Consider the following 20,914-nt stretch of genomic DNA (forward strand, 5'->3'; position numbering starts at 1 on the left):
CCACGACTTAGTAACTCGTGGCCACGACATAGTATCTCGTGGCCACGACTTAGCTATCTCGTGGCCACGACTTAGTAACTCGTGGCCACGACTTAGTAACTCGTGGCCACGACATAGTATCTCGTGGCCACGACTTAGCTATCTCGTGGCCACGACTTAGTAACTCGTGGCCACGACTTAGTAACTCGTGGCCACGACATAGTATCTCGTGGCCACGACTTAGCTATCTCGTGGCCACGACTTAGTAACTCGTGGCCACGACTTAGTAACTCGTGGCCACGACATAGTATCTCGTGGCCACGAGTTAGCTATCTCGTGGCCACGACTTAGTAACTCGTGGCCACGACATAGTATCTCGTGGCCACGAGTTAGCTATCTCGTGGCCACGAGTTAGCTATCTCGTGGCCACGTACGGTGGCACAAATGTGACATGTGTGTGTTTTTATTTATCTCGTGGCCACGAGATACTATGTCGTGGCCACGAGTTAGTAAGTCTTGGCCACGAGATAGCTAACTCGTGGCCACGAGATACTATGTCGTGGCCACGAGTTACTAAGTCGTGGGAACGAGATAGCTAAGTCGTGGCCACGAGATACTATGTCGTGGCCACGAGTTACTAAGTCGTGGCCACGAGATAAATAACCAGTCAGATTACATCATTTATGTGAATTTCCCTTATTAACTAGTACAAGGATGCCCCTGCTTTACCAGCCTGTTAAAGTGCCATATATACAACTTATTGACTTGTCAATAATTTTTTATTTAGCGTCACTGTGACCCTGATTTTTGACCCAATGACCTCGAAAGTATTAGATGTCATCTACTGATCAGGTGCAATGATCTTTTTGGGTTATATAAACCATGGCCTATCCCTTCTAAATTATTCATCAGACAAGGATTTTACCTTATAGGCTATCTACTGTCCATGGGCAATGTCCCTTACAAATAAAATAAACCAGGACTTAATCCTTCTCATGTTATCGTATAAACAAGATTTACAGGCCGTAGTACGTACAAACTGACCAATTCGATCCCAAAATTGTCCCAACAAAGAGCTATAGTCCAAATTAATGTCTGATGGGCCTTGGAAGGTGACTTTCTAATATGATCCTTAAGACAAGTTCAAAGTGAATATCTTCAGTATTTTCAAAGATTAATGTTGCATGTAAAAAGTAAGTTGTTAAGTTTAAAAAATTCATAATATATATTGTATTCTGATTGGTTAATTATCTCGTGGCCACGACTTAGCTATCTCGTGGCCACGACTTAGTAACTCGTGGCCACGACATAGTATCTCGTGGCCACGAGTTAGCTATCTCGTTCCCACGACTTAGTAACTCGTGGCCACGACATAGTATCTCGTGGCCACGAGTTAGCTATCTCGTGGCCACGACTTAGTAACTCGTGGCCACGACATAGTATCTCGTGGCCACGAGATAAATAAAAACACACACATGAGTTACTAAGACGTGGCCACGAGATAGCTAACTCGTGGCCATGAGATACTATGTCGTGGCCACGAATTACTAAGTCGTGGCCACGAGATAGCTAACTCGTGGCCACGAGATACTATGTCGTGGCCACGAGTTACTAAGTCGTGGCCACGAGTTACTAACTCGTGGTCACGAGATGGCTAAGTCGTGGCCACGAGTTACCATAACCAATCAAATTACACCATTTATATGAATTTCCCTTATTAACTAGACATGTGCTATAGTACAAGGATTCCCCTATTTCACCAGCCTGTAACAGTGCCATTTATACAACTTATTGACTGGTTTAGCGTCACTGTGAACCTGATTTTTGACCCAATGACCTCGAAATTATTAGATGTCATCTACTGATCAGGTGCAATGATCTTTCTGGGTTATATAAACCATGGCCTATCCCTTCTAAATTATTCATCAGACAAGGACTATACCTTATAGGCTATCTACTGTCCATGGGCAATGTCCCTTCCAAATAAAATAAACCAGGACTTATTCCTTCTCATTTTATCGTATGAACAAGGTTAACAGGCCGTAGTACGTACAAACTGACCAATTCGATCCCAAAATTGTCCCAACAAAGAGCTATAGTCAAAATTAATGTCTGATAGGCCTTGGAAGGTGACTTTCTAATATGATCCAAAAGGCAATTTCAAAGTGAATGTCTTCAGTATTTTCAAAGATTATTGTTGCATGTAAAAGTAAGTTGTTAAGTTTAAAAAATTCATAATATATATAGTGTATTCTGATTGGGTAATTATCTCGTGGCCACGACATAGCTATCTCGTGGCCACGACTTAGTAACTCGTGGCCACGACATAGTATCTCGTGGCCACGACATAGCTATCTCGTGGCCACGACTTAGTAACTCGTGGCCACGACTTAGTAACTCGTGGCCACGACATAGTATCTCGTGGCCATGACTTAGCTATCTCGTGGCCACGACTTAGTACCTCGTGGCCACGACAAAGTATCTCGTGGCCACGAGTTAGCTATCTCGTGGCCACGACTTAGTAACTCGTGGCCACGACATAGTATCTCGTGGCCACGAGCTAGCTATCTCGTGGCCACGACTTAGTAACTCGTGGCCACGACATAGTATCTCGTGGCCACGAGATAAATAAAAACACACACATGAGTTACTAAGACGTGGCCACGAGATAGCTAACTCGTGGCCACGAGATACTATGTCGTGGCCACGAGTTACTAAGTCGTGGCCACGAGATAGCTAACTCGTGGCCACGAGATACTATGTCGTGGCCACGAGTTACTAAGTCGTGGCCACGAGTTACTAAGTCGTGGTCACGAGATAGCTAAGTCGTGGCCACGAGTTACCATAACCAATCAAATTACACCATTTATATGAATTTCCCTTATTAACTAGACATGTGCTATAGTACAAGGATTCCCCTATTTCACCAGCCTGTAACAGTGCCATTTATACAACTTATTGACTGGTTTAGCGTCACTGTGAACCTGATTTTTGACCCAATGACCTCGAAATCATTAGATGTCATCTACTGATCAGGTGCAATGATTTTTCTGGGTTATATAAACCATGGCCTATCCTTTCTAAATTATTCATCAGACAAGGACTATACCTTATAGGCTATCTACTGTCCATGGGCAATGTCCCTTCCAAATAAAATAAACCAGGACTTATTCCTTCTCATTTTATCGTATGAACAAGGTTAACAGGCCGTAGTACGTACAAACTGACCAATTCGATCCCAAAATTGTCCCAACAAAGAGCTATAGTCAAAATTAATGTCTGATAGGCCTTGGAAGGTGACTTTCTAATATGATCCAAAAGACAATTTCAAAGTGAATATCTTCAGTATTTTCAAAGATTATTGTTGCATGTAAAAGTAAGTTGTTAAGTTTAAAAAATTCATAACATATATAGTGTATTCTGATTGGGTAATTATCTCGTGGCAACGACATAGCTATCTCGTGGCCACGACTTAGTAACTCGTGGCCACGACATAGTATCTCGTGGCCACGACATAGCTATCTCGTGGCCACGACTTAGTAACTCGTGGCCACGACTTAGTAACTCGTGGCCACGACTTAGCTATCTCGTGGCCACGACTTAGTAACTCGTGGCCACGACAAAGTATCTCGTGGCCACGAGTTAGCTATCTCGTGGCCACGACTTAGTAACTCGTGGCCACGACATAGTATCTCGTGGCCACGAGATAAATAAAACCACACGCATGTCACCTTTGTGCCACCGTAGCCACGTCTTAGTAACTCATGTGTGTGTTTTTATTTATCTCGTGGCCACGAGATCGTGGCCACGAGATACTATGTCGTGGCCACGAGTTACTAAGTCGTGGCCACGAGATAGCTAACTCGTGGCCACGAGATACTATGTCGTGGCCACGAGTTACTAAGTCGTGGCCACGAGATAGCTAACTCGTGGCCACGAGATACTATGTCGTGGCCACGAGTTACTAAGTCGTGGGAACGAGATAGCTAAGTCGTGGCCACGAGATACTATGTCGTGGCCACGAGTTACTAAGTCGTGGCCACGAGATAGCTAAGTCGTGGCCACGAGATAATTAACCAATCAGAATACACTATATATATTATGAATTTTTTAAACTTAACAACTTACTTTTTACATGCAACATTAATCTTTGAAAATACTGAAGATATTCACTTTGAACTTGTCTTTAGGATCATATTAGAAAGTCACCTTCCAAGGCCCATCAGACATTAATTTGGACTATAGCTCTTTGTTGGGACAATTTTGTGATCGAATTGGTCAGTTTGTACGTACTACGGCCTGTAAACCTTGTTTATACGATAACATGAGAAGGAATAAGTCCTGGTTTATTTTATTTGTAAGGGACATTGCCCATGGACAGTAGATAGCCTATAAGGTAAAATCCTTGTCTGATGAATAATTTAGAAGGGATAAGCCATGGTTTATATAACCCAGAAAGATCATTGCACCTGATCAGTAGATGACATCTAATAATTTAGAGGCCATTGGGTCAAAAATCAGGGTCACAGTGACGCTAAATAAAAAATTATTGACAAGTCAATAAGTTGTATATATGGCACTTTAACAGGCTGGTAAAGCAGGGGCATCCTTGTACTAGTTAATAAGGGAAATTCACATAAATGATGTAATCTGACTGGTTATTTATCTCGTGGCCACGAGTTAGCTAACTCGTGGCCACGACATAGTATCTCGTGGCCACGACTTAGCTATCTCGTTACCACGACTTAGTAACTCGTGGCCACGACATAGTATCTCGTGGCCACGAGTTAGCTATCTCGTGGCCACGACTTAGTAACTCGTGGCCACGACATAGTATCTCGTGGCCACGAGATAAATAAAAACACACACATGTCACATTTGTGCCACCGTACCCAAAGGTGAAGGTCACTGTGTTACAATTTTACTTACAAATATAGACAATATTTTTGAAAATACAACATTTAATAATATGTACATTTTCTGTCCGGCCCACCCCGTTTGCCGCGTATTTCATATTGTGTAACCATGTTCCCATTGCTAATTAATAATTTGAGGCTTGAAAGTTTTGTGTAGCCACTTGATAAGGCCCACGGAAGCTGTAAATCTGTAAATAAAGCATGCAAGGTGTGGTTTGGATGATTCATGTTTAACCATAAAATGGTAACTTTGCTAGTATCCAAAATAAAAATACATGTAGGCCTCCTTCAGTACTTTGAACAATATTTTAAACCATTCTGGTAAAAAAATACTTATGGCCACTATTTTTATTTAAAGTTGATGATGCATATGCAAGTCGATGATATCATTATAATTAACAGAGTACACGAGTCAGTTTGTAGTTATATTTATATCTTGATTACATTCAGGTGTCGGCGGGGTCAATTCTAAATGTTTAAAAATGAACCAGGTGCAGTTTCTTACTGAGGGTCTATTTTTTCGGACGAAGTCCGTCTGTTGTCAGTTTGACTTCCTGCAACATTTACATTGATCATTCTAAAATAAAATGTAAAGGATAGTTTTAACCATAGCTCTAATAATAAAATGTAAGGGATAATTTTTGCCACTATAAAATAAAATGTGATGGTTAGTACTAAAGTAAAATGTTTAGGAATGAGTTATTTAACCTTTAGGTTAATTTGTAAATGATTATAAAATTTATAAAGTCAAATGTAAAACAAGCAAAATGGGTGCCTAAAGAAGATCTGTCCTACCGTTAAAAATCATCAATATCAATATGTATATTGTCTTAGCTACAAGAAAGAATCATTATGTCATTGATATGCAAGCATTGCTAGCACTTCTTTTTTTATTAAAAACTTAAAAATAGCATAATTTTGCATGTTTACCAGTTTTTCTTCGGCAGGGTATCTTTTTTAAAGATACTTCTAGTTTATTTTTTAACGGTTTGAACAAAAATGTTAGTTTTCAACTTTTGTAATATGCTCTTTCGGTATATTCCGATGTCTGTTGATATAACGCATTTTAAATTGATAGGTACTTTATTTGGTGTATATCATAAACTTTTCTGTCAGATGACATATCACATGATGCGATATAAAAAGCTCCATGTTTATATATAACGAACATCAGCTAGGCTCGCCAAAAGAATTTAAATTATGTACAGTCGAGATTTATATTTCTAAAAAAACATCTATTTATATTATCATTGTGTTTAGACTATATACTATTTTTATATTATCCCTATTTACTACGAAATGACTAATTTCTTCCTATTTTCACGTTAGCTTAGTATCTTTCTTTCCGTAATTATTGCTTACTGTACACCGGATTTTATCCAAACTTTCTAAAATGGCTGCGCCCATGTGTTGTCTATAATTGGTCACCACTCACCATAAATCGATTAAATGCGTACAGGCAAAGTTTGAAAAAGGTTTGATTGCTAGACAAAGCAAAGGCGATGCTTAATATATCGAGTCTGATTAAATTATTCTTTGTATTTTATTTTGTTATATAATTGTCATTACTTTCCGCGACACAAATTTGTGAACTGACACACTGGAAACGGGAGTACGACTCATAAAATGCTCACAAAATGTGTGTTTTATAACCTTAATCATAACTCCAAAGCCGAAAATTAATTCTTAAAACCATCTTGACATCTAGATGGCACAATCCCCATTTATTAAATTAGTAATGAAATCCCTCTGATCGAGATACGCAGGACTTGTGTCTAGTCCAATTTTGTCTAGACTGGTGTCTATACCCAAATTCAGAGTTTTCACCTGGTAGTATGTTAAATGATTGAGAATAAATAAAAAGAAAACTAATATGAAATTAGGTGCTACCTATGGCGCGGAAAGTTCTTATGAACTATGATTTGAGCATAACATGTTTAGTGTACATGTAAACCAGATCTATCTTGCAGGTATTTTGTACTGTAAACAAAACAAATAAATTGGTGGTGTTCAACCTATCGTCGGAGCGCTCGGAATATTCCGAAAATCTCCGAACGTAAAGGGAGACCACTGCGCACGCGTCGGCGTTTGGAAAATTCCGTCCGCCATTTTGTTAATCTCTAATCACAGTTGTTTTAACGTTATTTTAGTGTGCTAATTTATCAAAAAGGATATGTTAAAGTAACTTTTAATATTTATAATCGTTACTATAGTTCTTATCAATGAAATGCATGTTTACTTTCTGATTTTGCACATCATTCTCTCACCGGAAGTGTTATTTAGCAGACGCTAGCAATAGTCTAAATTATGTAGACGCTCATTAAAATTTAGGTCAAAAGGATTTCAAAATGGCGGCGCCCATTAACTAAGGATTTTTTCACAGCTCATTAGGTATAGGATATATATTTTTTTGAAATTTTCATTTACTTTTAATTTGATTTCATTTGAATTGATACGCGTCATACATGTTATCTAAGAGCGCTACAGCCCTCGCGGGGCCTTCGGCCCCGCTCGGACCTTCCGCGTATTATGCAGAATGTTTAAGCTTTTAAATGAGATCGACCCTAAGTCTCTAGGGATGAGATATCCTTCAGCAAACGAGGGCATTCGTGCTAAAACCCCCAGGTAGACAAAAAAATGGCACATTGATTCGGTAGGTAAACATAGACTGATACATGTCTGTCAGCGGAGTACGGGTAGAAATCAGTTGAATTTACTAAAATTTTATAATATTACTAAGTACATTAAAGGGACCATTTACAACCCTTAGTAGCATCTGATACACACGAAATTTGAGTTTCACGGTCTTTCCATTCAGGGTTTTTTTTTAACAACAAATTGACACTGATAGTCAGCGTCTTCCCCTAGGTAAATAGCCATGTTTTTTCTCCCAAAAATTCTATTCTCCCTTTCATCTTTTAAGGGATTACTTAAAAGGTAAAATATATTAAGTTTTTCCATTTCAGCAAATAAAACCCACCAATTGTAGCCCAAAATAACCAAAAACATTGCAGGAAACTGCAAGTAGTATATGAACATGGGGGCTGCTAATATGAAATTAGGCAAAGCCTATGAACGGGGAAGTCGTTAAAAATTCCTTTCATTCTTTCCGTTTTAAAGGTGTCATTCGGTATTACATGCACCGCTTCCGTTTTCACTCGGAATACTCGACGATTATCATTTATCCGAAAAGTTGAGATTTGTTCCGTTATCGGAATACCCCGCCTATTATCATTGAGTTACATTGTAAATGGCGGCGCCCGACTAGAACTGACACTGAAAATTTCATTGATAGGTATAGAATTCTATATATTTTTTAATTGTTTTTTATTTGATTTTCTTTTGAATATACACGTGTAGTCTATAGCCGGGCAAGCCAAAGCCCGGACCCGCTTCGCGGGCCCGGTCTTTGACTTCCCCGTATAATTCGTACTGAACAGTACTATTTCCGGAAATCAAATACTATCAAAATATCATCATTTTTAGCTTGACTATTCGAAGAATATGAGAGCTATTGTAGTCGCGTCCTTGTCGGCGTCTGCGTTGGTTAAAGTTTTTTGTAAAGTCAAATATCTCAATTATTGCTTGAGATATTCAATTGAAACTTACAATACTTATTTATAGTAACAATGTACATCAGATTGACAAGTTGGATAACTCTGACTACAATATTTACAGAATTATGCCCCTTTTTAACTTAGAAATTTTGGTTAAAGTTTTTTAGTAAAGTCAAATATCTCAATTGTTGCTTAAGATATTCTATTGAAATTTACAATACTTTTTTTATAGTTATTATGTACATCAATTTGCAAAATTGCATAACTCTGCCTGCAATATTTGCAGAATTATTTGCCCCTTTTTAACTAAGAAATTTTGGTTAAAGTTTTTTTGTAAAGTCAAATATCTCAATTATTGCTTGAGATATTCAATTGAAATTTACAATACTTTTTTTAGTAATAATGTACATCAATTTGCAAAATTGCATAACTCTGCCTGCAACATTTGCAGAATTATTTGCCCCTTTGAAAGTTAGAAATTTTGGTTAAAGGTCTTCAAAGATACCAGGTATTTACTTGAAACTTTACACATGTACTTAGGGTCATAATTGGAGGGTCATAATTATATGTCACTGACCAAGTTCCATTACTCTATCTTGCATTTAGGCTGATTCATCTCCCCTTTTCTACTTAGTCTCTTGGTTAATGTTTACATGCAAGTTTTACATATCTCAATAACTATTAAAGATATTTATTTAAAACTTCACATATGCATTTAGGGTCATAATTGTTGGTCACTGACCAAGATTCATAATTCTATCTTGCATTTAGGCTGATTTTTCTCCCCTTTTTCAACTTAGAAATTCATGGTAAAGTTTTGCTTGTAAGCTGTTATCTCCATAACTACTGAAGGGTTTGTGCCTTTTTTGGGACAATTTTATACATTCATAATAATAAAGCAGTGATTTACTTGATAAAACATCTTAATAACAAGCCTTTGTACCTTTTCGGTCAATTTTATGAATTCATAGGTAATTAGCATTATTATACTCAATAAAACACCCTTGTGACAACTTTTTGAATAGTCGAGCCAATACTGTCCTCCGACAGTTCTTGTCTTGGTTATTTTTTAGTAAAGTAAGATCTTTTGTATTTCTAATTATGATTTGTATGGAGCAAATTAGAAGACTCCTTACAAAATACTGAACAACTAATTTACAATGACATAGAAAGGAATCGATGTATATATGAAAGTAGACAAAGCCTATGAATGGGATAAGTGGGGTTTTGTCCATTCTTTAAAATTTGTGTGGCGTTTTGTCCACTTTATAAAATTTTGAGTTTTTATGTGTCTGTCTACCATTAAGAAAGGAATGAGCTAACCAAAAATGTGACACATTTAAAAAGGAATAATATGAAAAAGGCAAAGCCTCAAAGCCAGCTTGATTTACTTTTACCGTGAAATAGTATAAAATAATCGTTCATTTTTAGCTCGACTTTTCTATGAAAAGGGGAGCTATCCTACTCGCCCCGGCGTCGGCGTCGGCGTCACACCTTGGTTAAGTTTTTCGTACCACCCCACTTTATTTCAGAAGTATTACAAGTATGGCTTTGAAACTTACCATACTTGTTCACCATCATAACCTCCATCTACAGACAAGAGTACATAACTCTGTCAAGGTTTTTGACAGAATTATGGCCCTTTTTTGACTTAGAAAGTGTATTGAGCTTGGTTAAGTTTTTTGTACCACCTCACTTTATTTCAAAACCATTGGAGGTATTGCTTTGAAACTGACCATACTTGTTTACCATCACGACCTTCATCAACAGACAAGAGGACATAACTCTGTCAAGGTTTTTGACAGAATTATGCCCCTTTTTGACTTAGAAAATACATTGAATATGGGTAAAATCCACTTATTGCCTTAACCCTTTGAGATATTGCTTTGAAACTTTTAATGCTATTTCACATCATTACCCCCATCTGTACGCAAGAGAAGGTAACTCTGTCAAGGATTTGTTTTAAAAATTAAGGCCTTTTATCGACTTAGTTTTTTTTTCTTTCTTACCAGCCCTCTTTTGACTTAAACATTTCAAACTTTGCTGCAGTGTTCAAGGGTATCACACAATTCAGTAAAATAATTCTTCACTAAATATCTTAATGCTCATGGCCATTGTTCACTTTAAAAATACAGAGATTCTTGTATTGCCTTTTACTGCAAAAACTTTTTTTATTGGCAAGCAATAAAAAAGTCGAGCGCGCTGTCTTACGGACAGCTCTTGTTATTTTACATTTTCTGTTTTAAAAATGTCATTCGGTATTTTATACACTGCTTTGGTTTATTCTGGTCCCCTGTCCTATTATGGTTCCCATATAAGTACGCAGGACAGCAGTCTACGCTTCTGATTCCAATCAGAATACCTCAGCTTTTATTGTTATCTTGTAATTCGAAAAGTTGCCATGTGTCAATTCAGTACTTCGGACGAAAGTTTTCAAAACCATCACTATCTAGCAGGTACTCGCATAACCGTAAAGCTTGCTTTGCGAGCCAGTTCTTCAAGCTAGCTATAAGCAAATAATTTTCAAAAATTTCCTAAAAAATATTATTTAAGAAACTTATTGTCACATCATAGCATAATATGAAGTGCACATATTTATGTCATATGAAAATTCAAAAAAATGCTCAGTGGTTGTGCATTTTTAGGGTTCTGGTTGTTCATGAAATTTAGTTTGTTCTAATTTATTTAAGTTTGATTTTGTTGGAAGCTATAAGCTTCATTGAATGGTACAATAATTCGGTAAAATATTTCCAGAGCCCGTCTAAAATTTTAGTGGAGTTCCTTTAACATACTTTCTATCATAAATTTTTGTCAGTGAGAGTAGTAGAAATTTTTCTGATGCACTCATATATGTTAGTGTCATATGCTATTGTGTGACAGCTCATTAAGAGATAATTTTTTTGTTTTAAATATATCATGTAATTCTGAAAAATTATATTTAAGTATCTTAGATTTAAAAAGCTATAATGGCAAAGAGTAAAAAGAAAAGACAGCAGGATTTTCAGAAAGTAAAGTTGAAGGTTGGAAAGAAGTTGAAGAAAGCTGATAATGTAACAAATGCCAGCTTCAGAACCCGTGGTATACAGATTAGTCAGCAGTTAAAAACTGGAGATGCTTCACAACCTAGCACAAAGAAAAAACACAATATAACAGTATGTACAGATGTAATCTAGAGTATGTTAGCCAAATAAGATAATAAGAATCTTACACTGGCTGCCAATACAGACAGGAAAATCTAGTACCAGAGTAACTGTTTATGGTGAACTAGGTTCTGCTGAGTTTTGGCTATACAGTTACCGGAGAGTTAGATATTTCTGTCTGTGACAACAGCCGGTGTTAGATTCTTTTTCTTGCATATTACATATTAATGATGTTTCATGATAAAAAAAACTAATTTTTTCATTAAGCATTTTTTTCTGATAGTACTACTAAGCGTATGAATTTACAACTTCATTTGGCATAATGACGTCATCAGAAGAATGTAATTCATTCATAAAATGTGTAAGACAGGTTTTTCTGGCACCAATGTAAACAGTAGATAATGGAGAATTATATTCAATCTGAATGAAGTTCAGATTTTATGTTGACATAAAGCTAAGCTAAGTGTCATTTAGTAGCTGGTCATTTAGTATCAGATTGAATTAGGTTAAAGCAGTTGTTGAAATTGAACATAATAAATGCAGTTCAAAGTTTTAGAAGTATTGAAATGTTAATTATAGGTTAAAAATGCTTTTCTTTTACACATTTTGCCATCAATCCAATGAAAATACACTTATATAGGATTTGTTTGTGATTAAATATGAATGACAGATATTAAACAACTTAAGGCTATAGTATGCATTACTAGGCTTGTTTGTAATTGTTTAACTATTTGAATAGTTTTAGTTGTCTACTTTCCTGGCATGAAAGTTATAATTTATGAAAATAAAGTTTGTAATGATTTCAGGATTTGTTCAGCCAGTGTCGTCACTATAGTACATCTGTTAGAGTTGAAGCAGTGAATGGTTTGAAAGAACTCCTTACAACAAACCCACATCTTGTACAATCACATTTGTCAGACATCTTAGAAAGACTTGCTGAACTGTTGACAGACAAAGATTCTGTTGTAAGACAAGGTGCAATACGTGTCTTCAAGTTCTTCCTTCCACTTGTCTCAGAGAAACAGATATCACCTTTCTTCCCCCTCTTGTGTGCCCATTTATGCTGTGCTATGACACATATCTATGATGATATTCAAGTAGACTCATTGGTTGTGCTTGATTTATTATTAGATAATTACCCCAGATTGATGATTTACAGATCTAACCAAGTACTGTCAAATTTCATCGAGCAGATTTCTAGACAGCAAGGTCAGGGTCAGGCAAAGAGGTCACTTAGTACAGATCCAAATAGTGCCACATCATCTGTAAAATGGAGAAGTTCAGTTTTAAATAGACTTCAGAAATTCCTGTCTGCCATTTTGAAATTCCAAGAATTAACATTGGATAGCACTTGTGTTTCTGATGGTCATAATCCTTCTCCAACATGTGATGTTAACTTTACCCTTGATGAAGTCATGTCAATACAAAAATTTCCTGTATACATTCAGGAACAATGGGTAACACCAGGATTTATTCTAAGGTAAGATTGGCTCTAAATGACAGAAACTTGGAAGTACATTGTATGAGTAAAGAAATGTTTTGTTATCCTACAAACTTAATTATTTGTAAAAGAAGATGCAGATGCATAGCAAAAAAAGCTTGCTGTGTTTAAGAATCAAACTAACACCCTACAGTGAAGTTAATGTTATTATATTTTATAATAATATCCTTTTGCTTTGCACTGCTCATTTTTATGGACTTTGTATTATAGAAATTCTGTAAGTCACATAGAAGCTTCACAATCAAATGATTAGTATCATTCGACAAGCAATACTAATTCAGTAAATTTGCTTGTTTACTTTAATTAATGGTATACTTACAGTTATAGATTGCTCATTGTAAAATTCTATTATATCTTTTTTTTTCAGACCCAGTATGTCAAAGGATGTAAAGTTGGATGTTTTAGGTGTAAAGTTTCCAGAATTTGCTAAGACCTTGATCCCCCTCTTGCTGGAATGCTGGGTAGAGTCTGCACCTTCTAAAGATAAAAATAAATTTTCAGGTACAAAAAAGAGTTATATGTATCACCATTATTCGGATAGACAAGTTTGAATATTATTATACCCACCTTCAAAGAAGTGGGGTATATTGCTTTGCATTTGTCTGTCGGTCAGAAGATGACCTCAATGGATTTTTGGCGTTAAGGGGTCAGAGGTCAAGATCACATTGACCTTATAGGTAACGCTTTCTGATCAATACCCCATTTTGTGGGTGGGCCCTTTACCTTCAAACTTCACAGGTGTATTGGTCTTGGCCAGTAGATAACCCCTATTGATTTAAGGATCAAAGGTCAATGTCAAATTGATGTTGTATGTATAGACTGTTTCTGACCAATAACTCAAGTTGCCTTGGTTGATAATTTTTTTTATTAAACTAAAAATCCTTTAGGTATACACATTTCAAGGTCTTATGTAATATAACAACTTGGCTATCATTAATGAGGCCTACATGATTCATTAAATTTATGCATGTATTATTTGGTAAGATTTGAAATAACTTTGTCATAAAATTGCTGCACACAACCTTTGCTTCACAGTTACATAGTGACTAGTCATGACCAGAAATTAACCCTTATTGATTTTTTGGTCACTAGGTCAAGTCAGTCATAACAACCTGATCACATGACTAATTGGCTGCCGATAGGGGGCATACATGTTTTACAAACATATCTTGTTATTTGTTTCTTAACAATAATCAATAGGAAAACGTTTTTCATAAAGATGATTTACATTATTTTAGAATTTCCTAGTTTCTGAAAAACAGCCCAAAAAAGTGTCCACAACTCGTAAATTTGTACAGTAAAATTTTGTTAAAGATTTGCATACAGGTGTACTTTTATGTATGATACTGACCTATGTTGTAAAATTGTAAGTTCCTTGTAGTGCCCATTTTGCAGGGTTATACCTTAATTAACAAAACACAATTGATATTTATTTTCATTCTTTTCTTATTTCTTTGTTGTTTGATAGCTGTTTACTTAAGTAACTTGTTTTGATTCAATTACAGTTTGCAGTTGCATAAAACTCTGTTTTTTCCAGCATAAATGTGAAATAAAATAAGATTACTGTAAACCTTTAAACCAAAGGATCATAAGTTTGGAGCCTACTGGAGTCACAACAATATTTCCTCATATGACACCAGTACTGGTTAGTTCCATAAAATCAAATAAGCTTCAAGTTTATGTATGGATCAAGCTAGAATAATTTTGTTTAAACAAATTGCTACTAGAATATAGATAACATTATCATTATATATTTCAGGTGTGAATTCAGTGTTAGAAGAGAATGTAGGTATGATGTATAACATTCTACAGGTAACACAACTACTGTGGCAGTGTACTTTAGCACTCTCTACTGAACAGGTATATATCATTTTAACACATATTCAATGTAATATTATATACATGTTCAGGGGCGTACATGGCGGAGTGCTCTCACTGCTGTTGGTTCTAGCTCGCAAACATCTTCTTATACTTTCATGTGAGAAAACTATCGAGCTAGCTTACAAAATGTTTGTGGTTCTACTCTAGTGCCTGTTTGTGAGGTCTTCCTCCACCAGTAAAGCTGGAAAGTCACTGGAATTATGCCCATGGTTTTACTGTTGGGCACTGAGAATAGTTGAGTGTGCCATCTTAGGACAGCACTTGTTAAATGGTCACTTTAATGACTTTTTATGTATTTGTATTAAAATAATAATAATACAGATAATATTTTTACATTAGGTTGATGTTTCTGGAAGCATCTTAAATAAATGTGTGTGTACACCCTGAAAGCTCACTGTTTGTTCTAGGCCAACTTCTTATCCCCCGCCGATGGAATCGTGAGGGGGATATAGTTTTGGCGTTGTCCGTCCGTTCGTCCGTCCATCCGTCCGTCCGAATTTCGTTTCCGGAGTAGTTCTCTGCAACTACTGGCTGGAATTCAACGAAACTTTATGGGAATCATCAATATCAAGAGGAGATGCGCATATCGTCGCCTTGTTCCGGTCCGACCCTTTAACTCAGAGTTATGGCCCTTGATTAGTTATGTAGTATGCATATAGAGTAAAAATCGTCGGCTTGTTCCGGTCAGACACTTTAACTCAGAGTTATGGCCCTTGATTAGTTATGTAGTATGCATATAGAGTAAAAATCGTTTCCGGAGTAGTTCTCTGCAACTACTGGCTGGAATTCAACGAAACTTGATGGGGTCAGACACTTTAACTCAGAGTTATGGCCATTGATTAGTGATGCTGTATGCATATGGAGTAAAAATCGTTTCCGCGCTACTTCTCTGCAACTACTGGCTGGAATTCAACGAAACTTTATGGGAACCTTCAATACCAAGAGGAGATGCGCATATCGTCGGCTTGTTCGGGTCAGACACTTTAACTCAGAGCTATGGCCCTTGATTAGTTATGCAATATGCATATGGAGTAAAAATCGTTTCCCGTGTAGTTCTCTGCAACTATTGGCTGGAATTCAACGAAACTTTATGGGAATCATCAATATCAAGAGGAGATGCGCAGATCTTCGGCTTGTTCCGGTCCGACCCTTTAACTCAGAGTTATGGCCCTTGATTAGTTATGTAGTATGCATATAGAGTAAAAATCGTTTCCGCACTACTTCTCTGCAACTACTGGCTGGAATTCAACGAAACTTTATGGGAACCTTCAATACCAAGAGGAGATGCGCATATCATCGGCTTGTTCCGGTCAGACACTTTAACTCAGAGTTATGGCCCTTGATTAGTTATGCAGTATCCATATAGAAAAATATTTGTTTCCTCGCTACTTCTCTGCTACTACTGGCTGGAATTCAATGAAACTTTATGGGATACTAAGAGGAGATGTGCATATAGTCGCCTTGTTCCAGTCAGATACTCATAACTCAGATTTATGGCCCTTGATTAGTTATGTAGTATGCATACATCTCATTGGCATTTCCAGATTTTACTATTTAACACAAAGTTATGGCTCTGTTATTGCCCTGAATATTTATCAAGTTCAAAGAATATTACTGTTTATGCCATGATTAATATATAAATAAAGCCTTATGTCTTCAGTTGTTGTGTTAATAATAACCAGTACTCGGCGGGGGATATAAATTCAACGAATTTGCTTGTTTCAAATGTTTTGTTAAGGTGATTGTGACATTTGATTCTTCAATAAGCACAACTGTTTTGTTTGAAGTGATGGTTCCATTATACTTCAATTTCAAATCTTGATCATTTACATAAATGAATAATTTTGTAACTTCTTTGATTTTAGTCTGATGATATTTTAAGCCAGGAGTCATATCTGAAGGAATTTGAGCAACATTTTATGGCAAACTTCCCATACAGTGTAAATACAAGAATTAGTAAGAAAGGAAAGAAACAGCAAGCTGCTGAACAGGTGAGTCAGTCTAGTCTAATTATATCTGTTAGATATTGAGTAAGTCCGACGACCAGCCTTTGTTTATGTGACATAACTCCACACACATAATTTAAAACACAGAATACAATGTAGTTTATTACTACAAAGTTTTGAGTTAGAAACAAATGGTTAAGATTTAATTGATTTATGATAAGGTAAACAGTTTCATTCAAGTTTTGCAATACTGTAGGTTAATATTCTTATAATATCTAAACAAGAAACATTAAACACATAGAAAATACCGATTTAATGTCATACAGCTTATTACCTGAATTTTAAATGAAAAGTTTTTAATATATGTATATCTAAATTATATTGTATGGGTTTCCTGTGTATGTAATGCCATATGTTTTAGCTGAATCATGTGATTATTTCAATATAATAAATTTCAGCAATTATGTTAGAAATAAGCAGATGCATTGCTTGAGATAAATTTATGTTAATACATTTTCTTTTAAATCAAGAAGTATCCTGCTTGTGTTATTAAACAAATTAAGAATTTAAAATGACTTATATTTAACTTACAATTATTGTACTTTATTTTAGGTGTCTGCAGAAGTATTGAATTTGAGCATATGTAACATTATGACTCACTTCATTAGTAAACAATCAACCAATCAGAGAAAATCACCATTTTGGCTACCAATGATAACAATGTATTTGAATGACTTCCTGAAGGGGAAGTATGGGAGAACTGGTGTTGGTCAAAGTGCAAGAACAGTTGTGAACATACTGAATAGGCTTGTGGACAGAGGATTATGTGATGGTATTTATTCCAGTGTGTTATTGTAAAAATAATCATGCTCCTAGATTGTCATTTAAACTGTCAGTCACAATTATATTGTTTTTCTTAGTGGCTTCATCAATTTTAGATAGCTGATATTTCTGTATTTAGGTACATTGTATGTGCATCTTATGTAAGAATTCAGGAGGGTTGAGTTAAAATTAAAGGCTGAGTGTTGTCACTTTGCATGAACTTTGACATGTAATTTGTTGTGTGGTTTATACAATCTTAAGTTGTAGTCTATAGATTGTTGTTTCATAGGCTGGCAACAAAATAATTGATTTCTTTAGTCAAGAATTATGATATTTATTGAACTTTTTTTTATAAGGTTTCATCAACATTATTTTTTCAAACACTGCCTCTAGAAAATTCATCAAATTTAGCTTATAGCATGCTCACTTAATGATTGTGTTACTTTTGATCATGTAGTAAAGGGTTTTAGATTATAGTAGCATAATGTATCATATAAACTAGTTTAACATCAGACATTTTTGTTAAATAGTTCCTGTGTATGGAATCATCACTGAGGCGTATAACAGGTTTGAGGCAGCTAATATATCCTCAACAGAAAAGAAAGTTTACATGCAGTTCTTTGCTGTTGTCATGTTACATGAACACTCACATGTTATAAGGTAAAATATCGGAGGAACTTATTATATAAAATTGTTTTACAAGATTTTGTTATCTTAGCCATATTGTATTGCCTGTTACATGATTAAATTACATAAGCATATATATTCAGTTTGTTTCAATTAACTGTTTGCTTGTGATACGTATTAAATTTAGAGATAGTATATGATAGTTGAATTCTAATTGTACAATGATTATTAAGCCTACGTTTAAGCAATGTTAGTTTTAATTTATAGTCAAAATAATTTCATCTGTTACAGAAAAGTAACCTCTCTTGGATACTCTTCAAACACGTCACATATATTGTTGGTTTTGATTAAGTGATTGTTCATTTTTTTTTGCCAATGCTGTAACTTGGAAAAAAATGACATGCACGAAAACAAAACCTCTACAGCTAGGGCAAAAACGTTGAAGCTTGTGTCCTCATTGTCGTACCTCTAACTCCACCATTAAAATATTTATTGTTTCTCTTAAGCCCTCAGTGGAGACAGAAATTTTTGCACAGTCTACCAGAGTTACTGCTCTTGTGTACAAAAGAAAACAGTGAGATTACCTCCCTTGTGATTAACACAATGAAGAAGAGTGCCTGCCAGAAATGTTCTGGTCTACTTGATGAAGAAATATTCAACAAGGTTGGACAGCAGTGGTTTGGTAAGTCTTTGTTTAAGTGTATTTATTTTTATAAATGAAACCTCAGTTTACTGAAAATGTGAACTGTTTGGTAAACCACTGGTGTATACTGTTTACTATTGTGTAATGATGTAATGTTCCTGTCTTGGAGAGTTTCAGTTATTATAATATAAATGTATATTTGAGCCGCGTCACGACAAAACCAACATAGTGCGTTTGCGACCAGCATGAATCCAGACCAATCTGCGCATCCGCGCAGTCTGATCAGGATCCATGCTGTTCGCTATCAGTTTCTCTACTTGTAATAGGGTTGGTAAGCTAACAGCATGGATCCTGATCAGACTGCGTGGAAGCGCAGGCTGGTCTGGATCCATGATGGTCGCAAACCCATTATGTTGGTTTTGTCGTGACACGGCTCATTTATATATTATGATAAAGCATTTATCAGATCATTAGTGGCAAGTAGTTAAAAGATTAGATACAGCTTCCAAGATATAAAGGTTATAATGCTGTAGTCTGGTGTAAACACACATTGTACAGTATGCCTGTTCTCTGGTTAAAGGACTTTTGTCATGTGTCACAATATGTTAATCTTGCTTGTAAAAACTTTGAAATATATATTTTAAGATATTTGGAATATCAAATATGGCTTATCTCGAATTTATAAAAATTGTTTTCTTTTTATAAAAAATGTTGAGATAAAAATGTCATCTAGTCATAACTTTGTATATACATGTACATGTATTTTTTTATTGTTTCAGCATAAATTAGTTTATAACATGTCATATCTGCTAATAAAACAAACTTGCCTCTCACAATTGTATCACCTCTGTCTGTAAACATTAGTCCATATAACTTTCATATAAATAAATATCTCAAACAAATTTTGATAGGAGGTTTATATTACACAACTTGTTTATTTATCTTCATAGTAGACTGCTGCTACAAGTGTGATTTATGCTTGTTAACCATATTTTTATATTGTTAATTAGACCCTCTTGGAGATGTTATCACAAAGTTGTCAGCTGAGGATCAGATAAGCCTGGTTGGTTTGTTGTACTATACACAAGAGATTGATCTCAAGCTCACAAAGATACTCGTCTCTTTTGCAAGATGTAGCAGCATCAGTAACAACCTAGTGACATTAATGATACAAGTTCTACAAAATAGGTAATATACTATACATCTTTCTCTTTATACCCTAGTTTCTGTTGATAATGTAGCAAACTTATAAAAACAGCTAGTTTCTGTTGATAATGTAGCAAACTTATAAAAACAGCTAGTTTCTGTTGATAATGTAGCAAACTTATAAAAACAGCTAGTTTCTGTTGATAATGTAGCAAACTTATAAAAACAGCTAGTTTCTGTTGATAATGTAGCAAACTTATGAAAAACAGCTAGTTTCTGTTGATAATGTAGCAAACTTATGAAAAACAGCTAGTTTCTGTTGATAATGTAGCAAACTTATGAAAAACAGCTAGTTCCTGTTGATAATGAAGCAAACTTATAATAACAGCTAGTTCCTGTTGATAATGTAGCAAACTTATAAAAACAGCTAGTTTCTGTTGATAATGTAGCAAACTTATAAAATCAGCTAGTTTCTGTTGATAATGTAGCAAACTTATAAAAACAGCTAGTTTCTGTTGATAATGTAGCAAACTTATAAAAACAGCTAGTTTCTGTTGATAATGTAGCAAACTTATAAAAACAGCTTGTTTCTGTTGATAATGTAGCAAACTTATATAAACAGCTAGTTTCTGTTGATATTGTAGCAAACTTGTAAAAACAGCTAGTTTCTGTTGATAATGTAGCAAACTTGTAAAAACAGCTAGTTTCTGTTGATAATGTAGCAAACTTATGAAAAACAGCTAGTTTCTGTTGATA

General features: G+C 35.5%; 1 protein-coding gene across 1 annotated transcript in view; it reads left to right on the forward strand.

Moving 5' to 3' along the window:
* The first annotated feature begins 6,248 nt into the window (after nt 1–6,248).
* Nucleotides 6,249–20,914, forward strand: part of LOC132757156 (testis-expressed protein 10 homolog) — a 29,963-nt gene continuing 15,297 nt past the window's right edge. Inside the window, exons 1-10 of the mRNA XM_060748349.1 lie at nt 6,249–6,370; nt 11,404–11,604; nt 12,399–13,072; nt 13,461–13,594; nt 14,853–14,953; nt 16,840–16,965; nt 17,533–17,752; nt 18,273–18,402; nt 18,876–19,051; nt 20,023–20,200. Coding sequence (XP_060604332.1) covers nt 11,419–11,604; nt 12,399–13,072; nt 13,461–13,594; nt 14,853–14,953; nt 16,840–16,965; nt 17,533–17,752; nt 18,273–18,402; nt 18,876–19,051; nt 20,023–20,200 — 1,925 coding nt within the window. The 5' untranslated portion in view covers nt 6,249–6,370; nt 11,404–11,418. The remainder of the gene's footprint in view (nt 6,371–11,403; nt 11,605–12,398; nt 13,073–13,460; nt 13,595–14,852; nt 14,954–16,839; nt 16,966–17,532; nt 17,753–18,272; nt 18,403–18,875; nt 19,052–20,022; nt 20,201–20,914) is intronic.

The sequence above is a fragment of the Ruditapes philippinarum genome, unplaced genomic scaffold, assembly GCF_026571515.1.
Source record: "Ruditapes philippinarum isolate M1 unplaced genomic scaffold, ASM2657151v2 ctg2291_1_1_1_1, whole genome shotgun sequence".
NCBI classification, from domain to species: domain Eukaryota; kingdom Metazoa; phylum Mollusca; class Bivalvia; order Venerida; family Veneridae; genus Ruditapes; species Ruditapes philippinarum.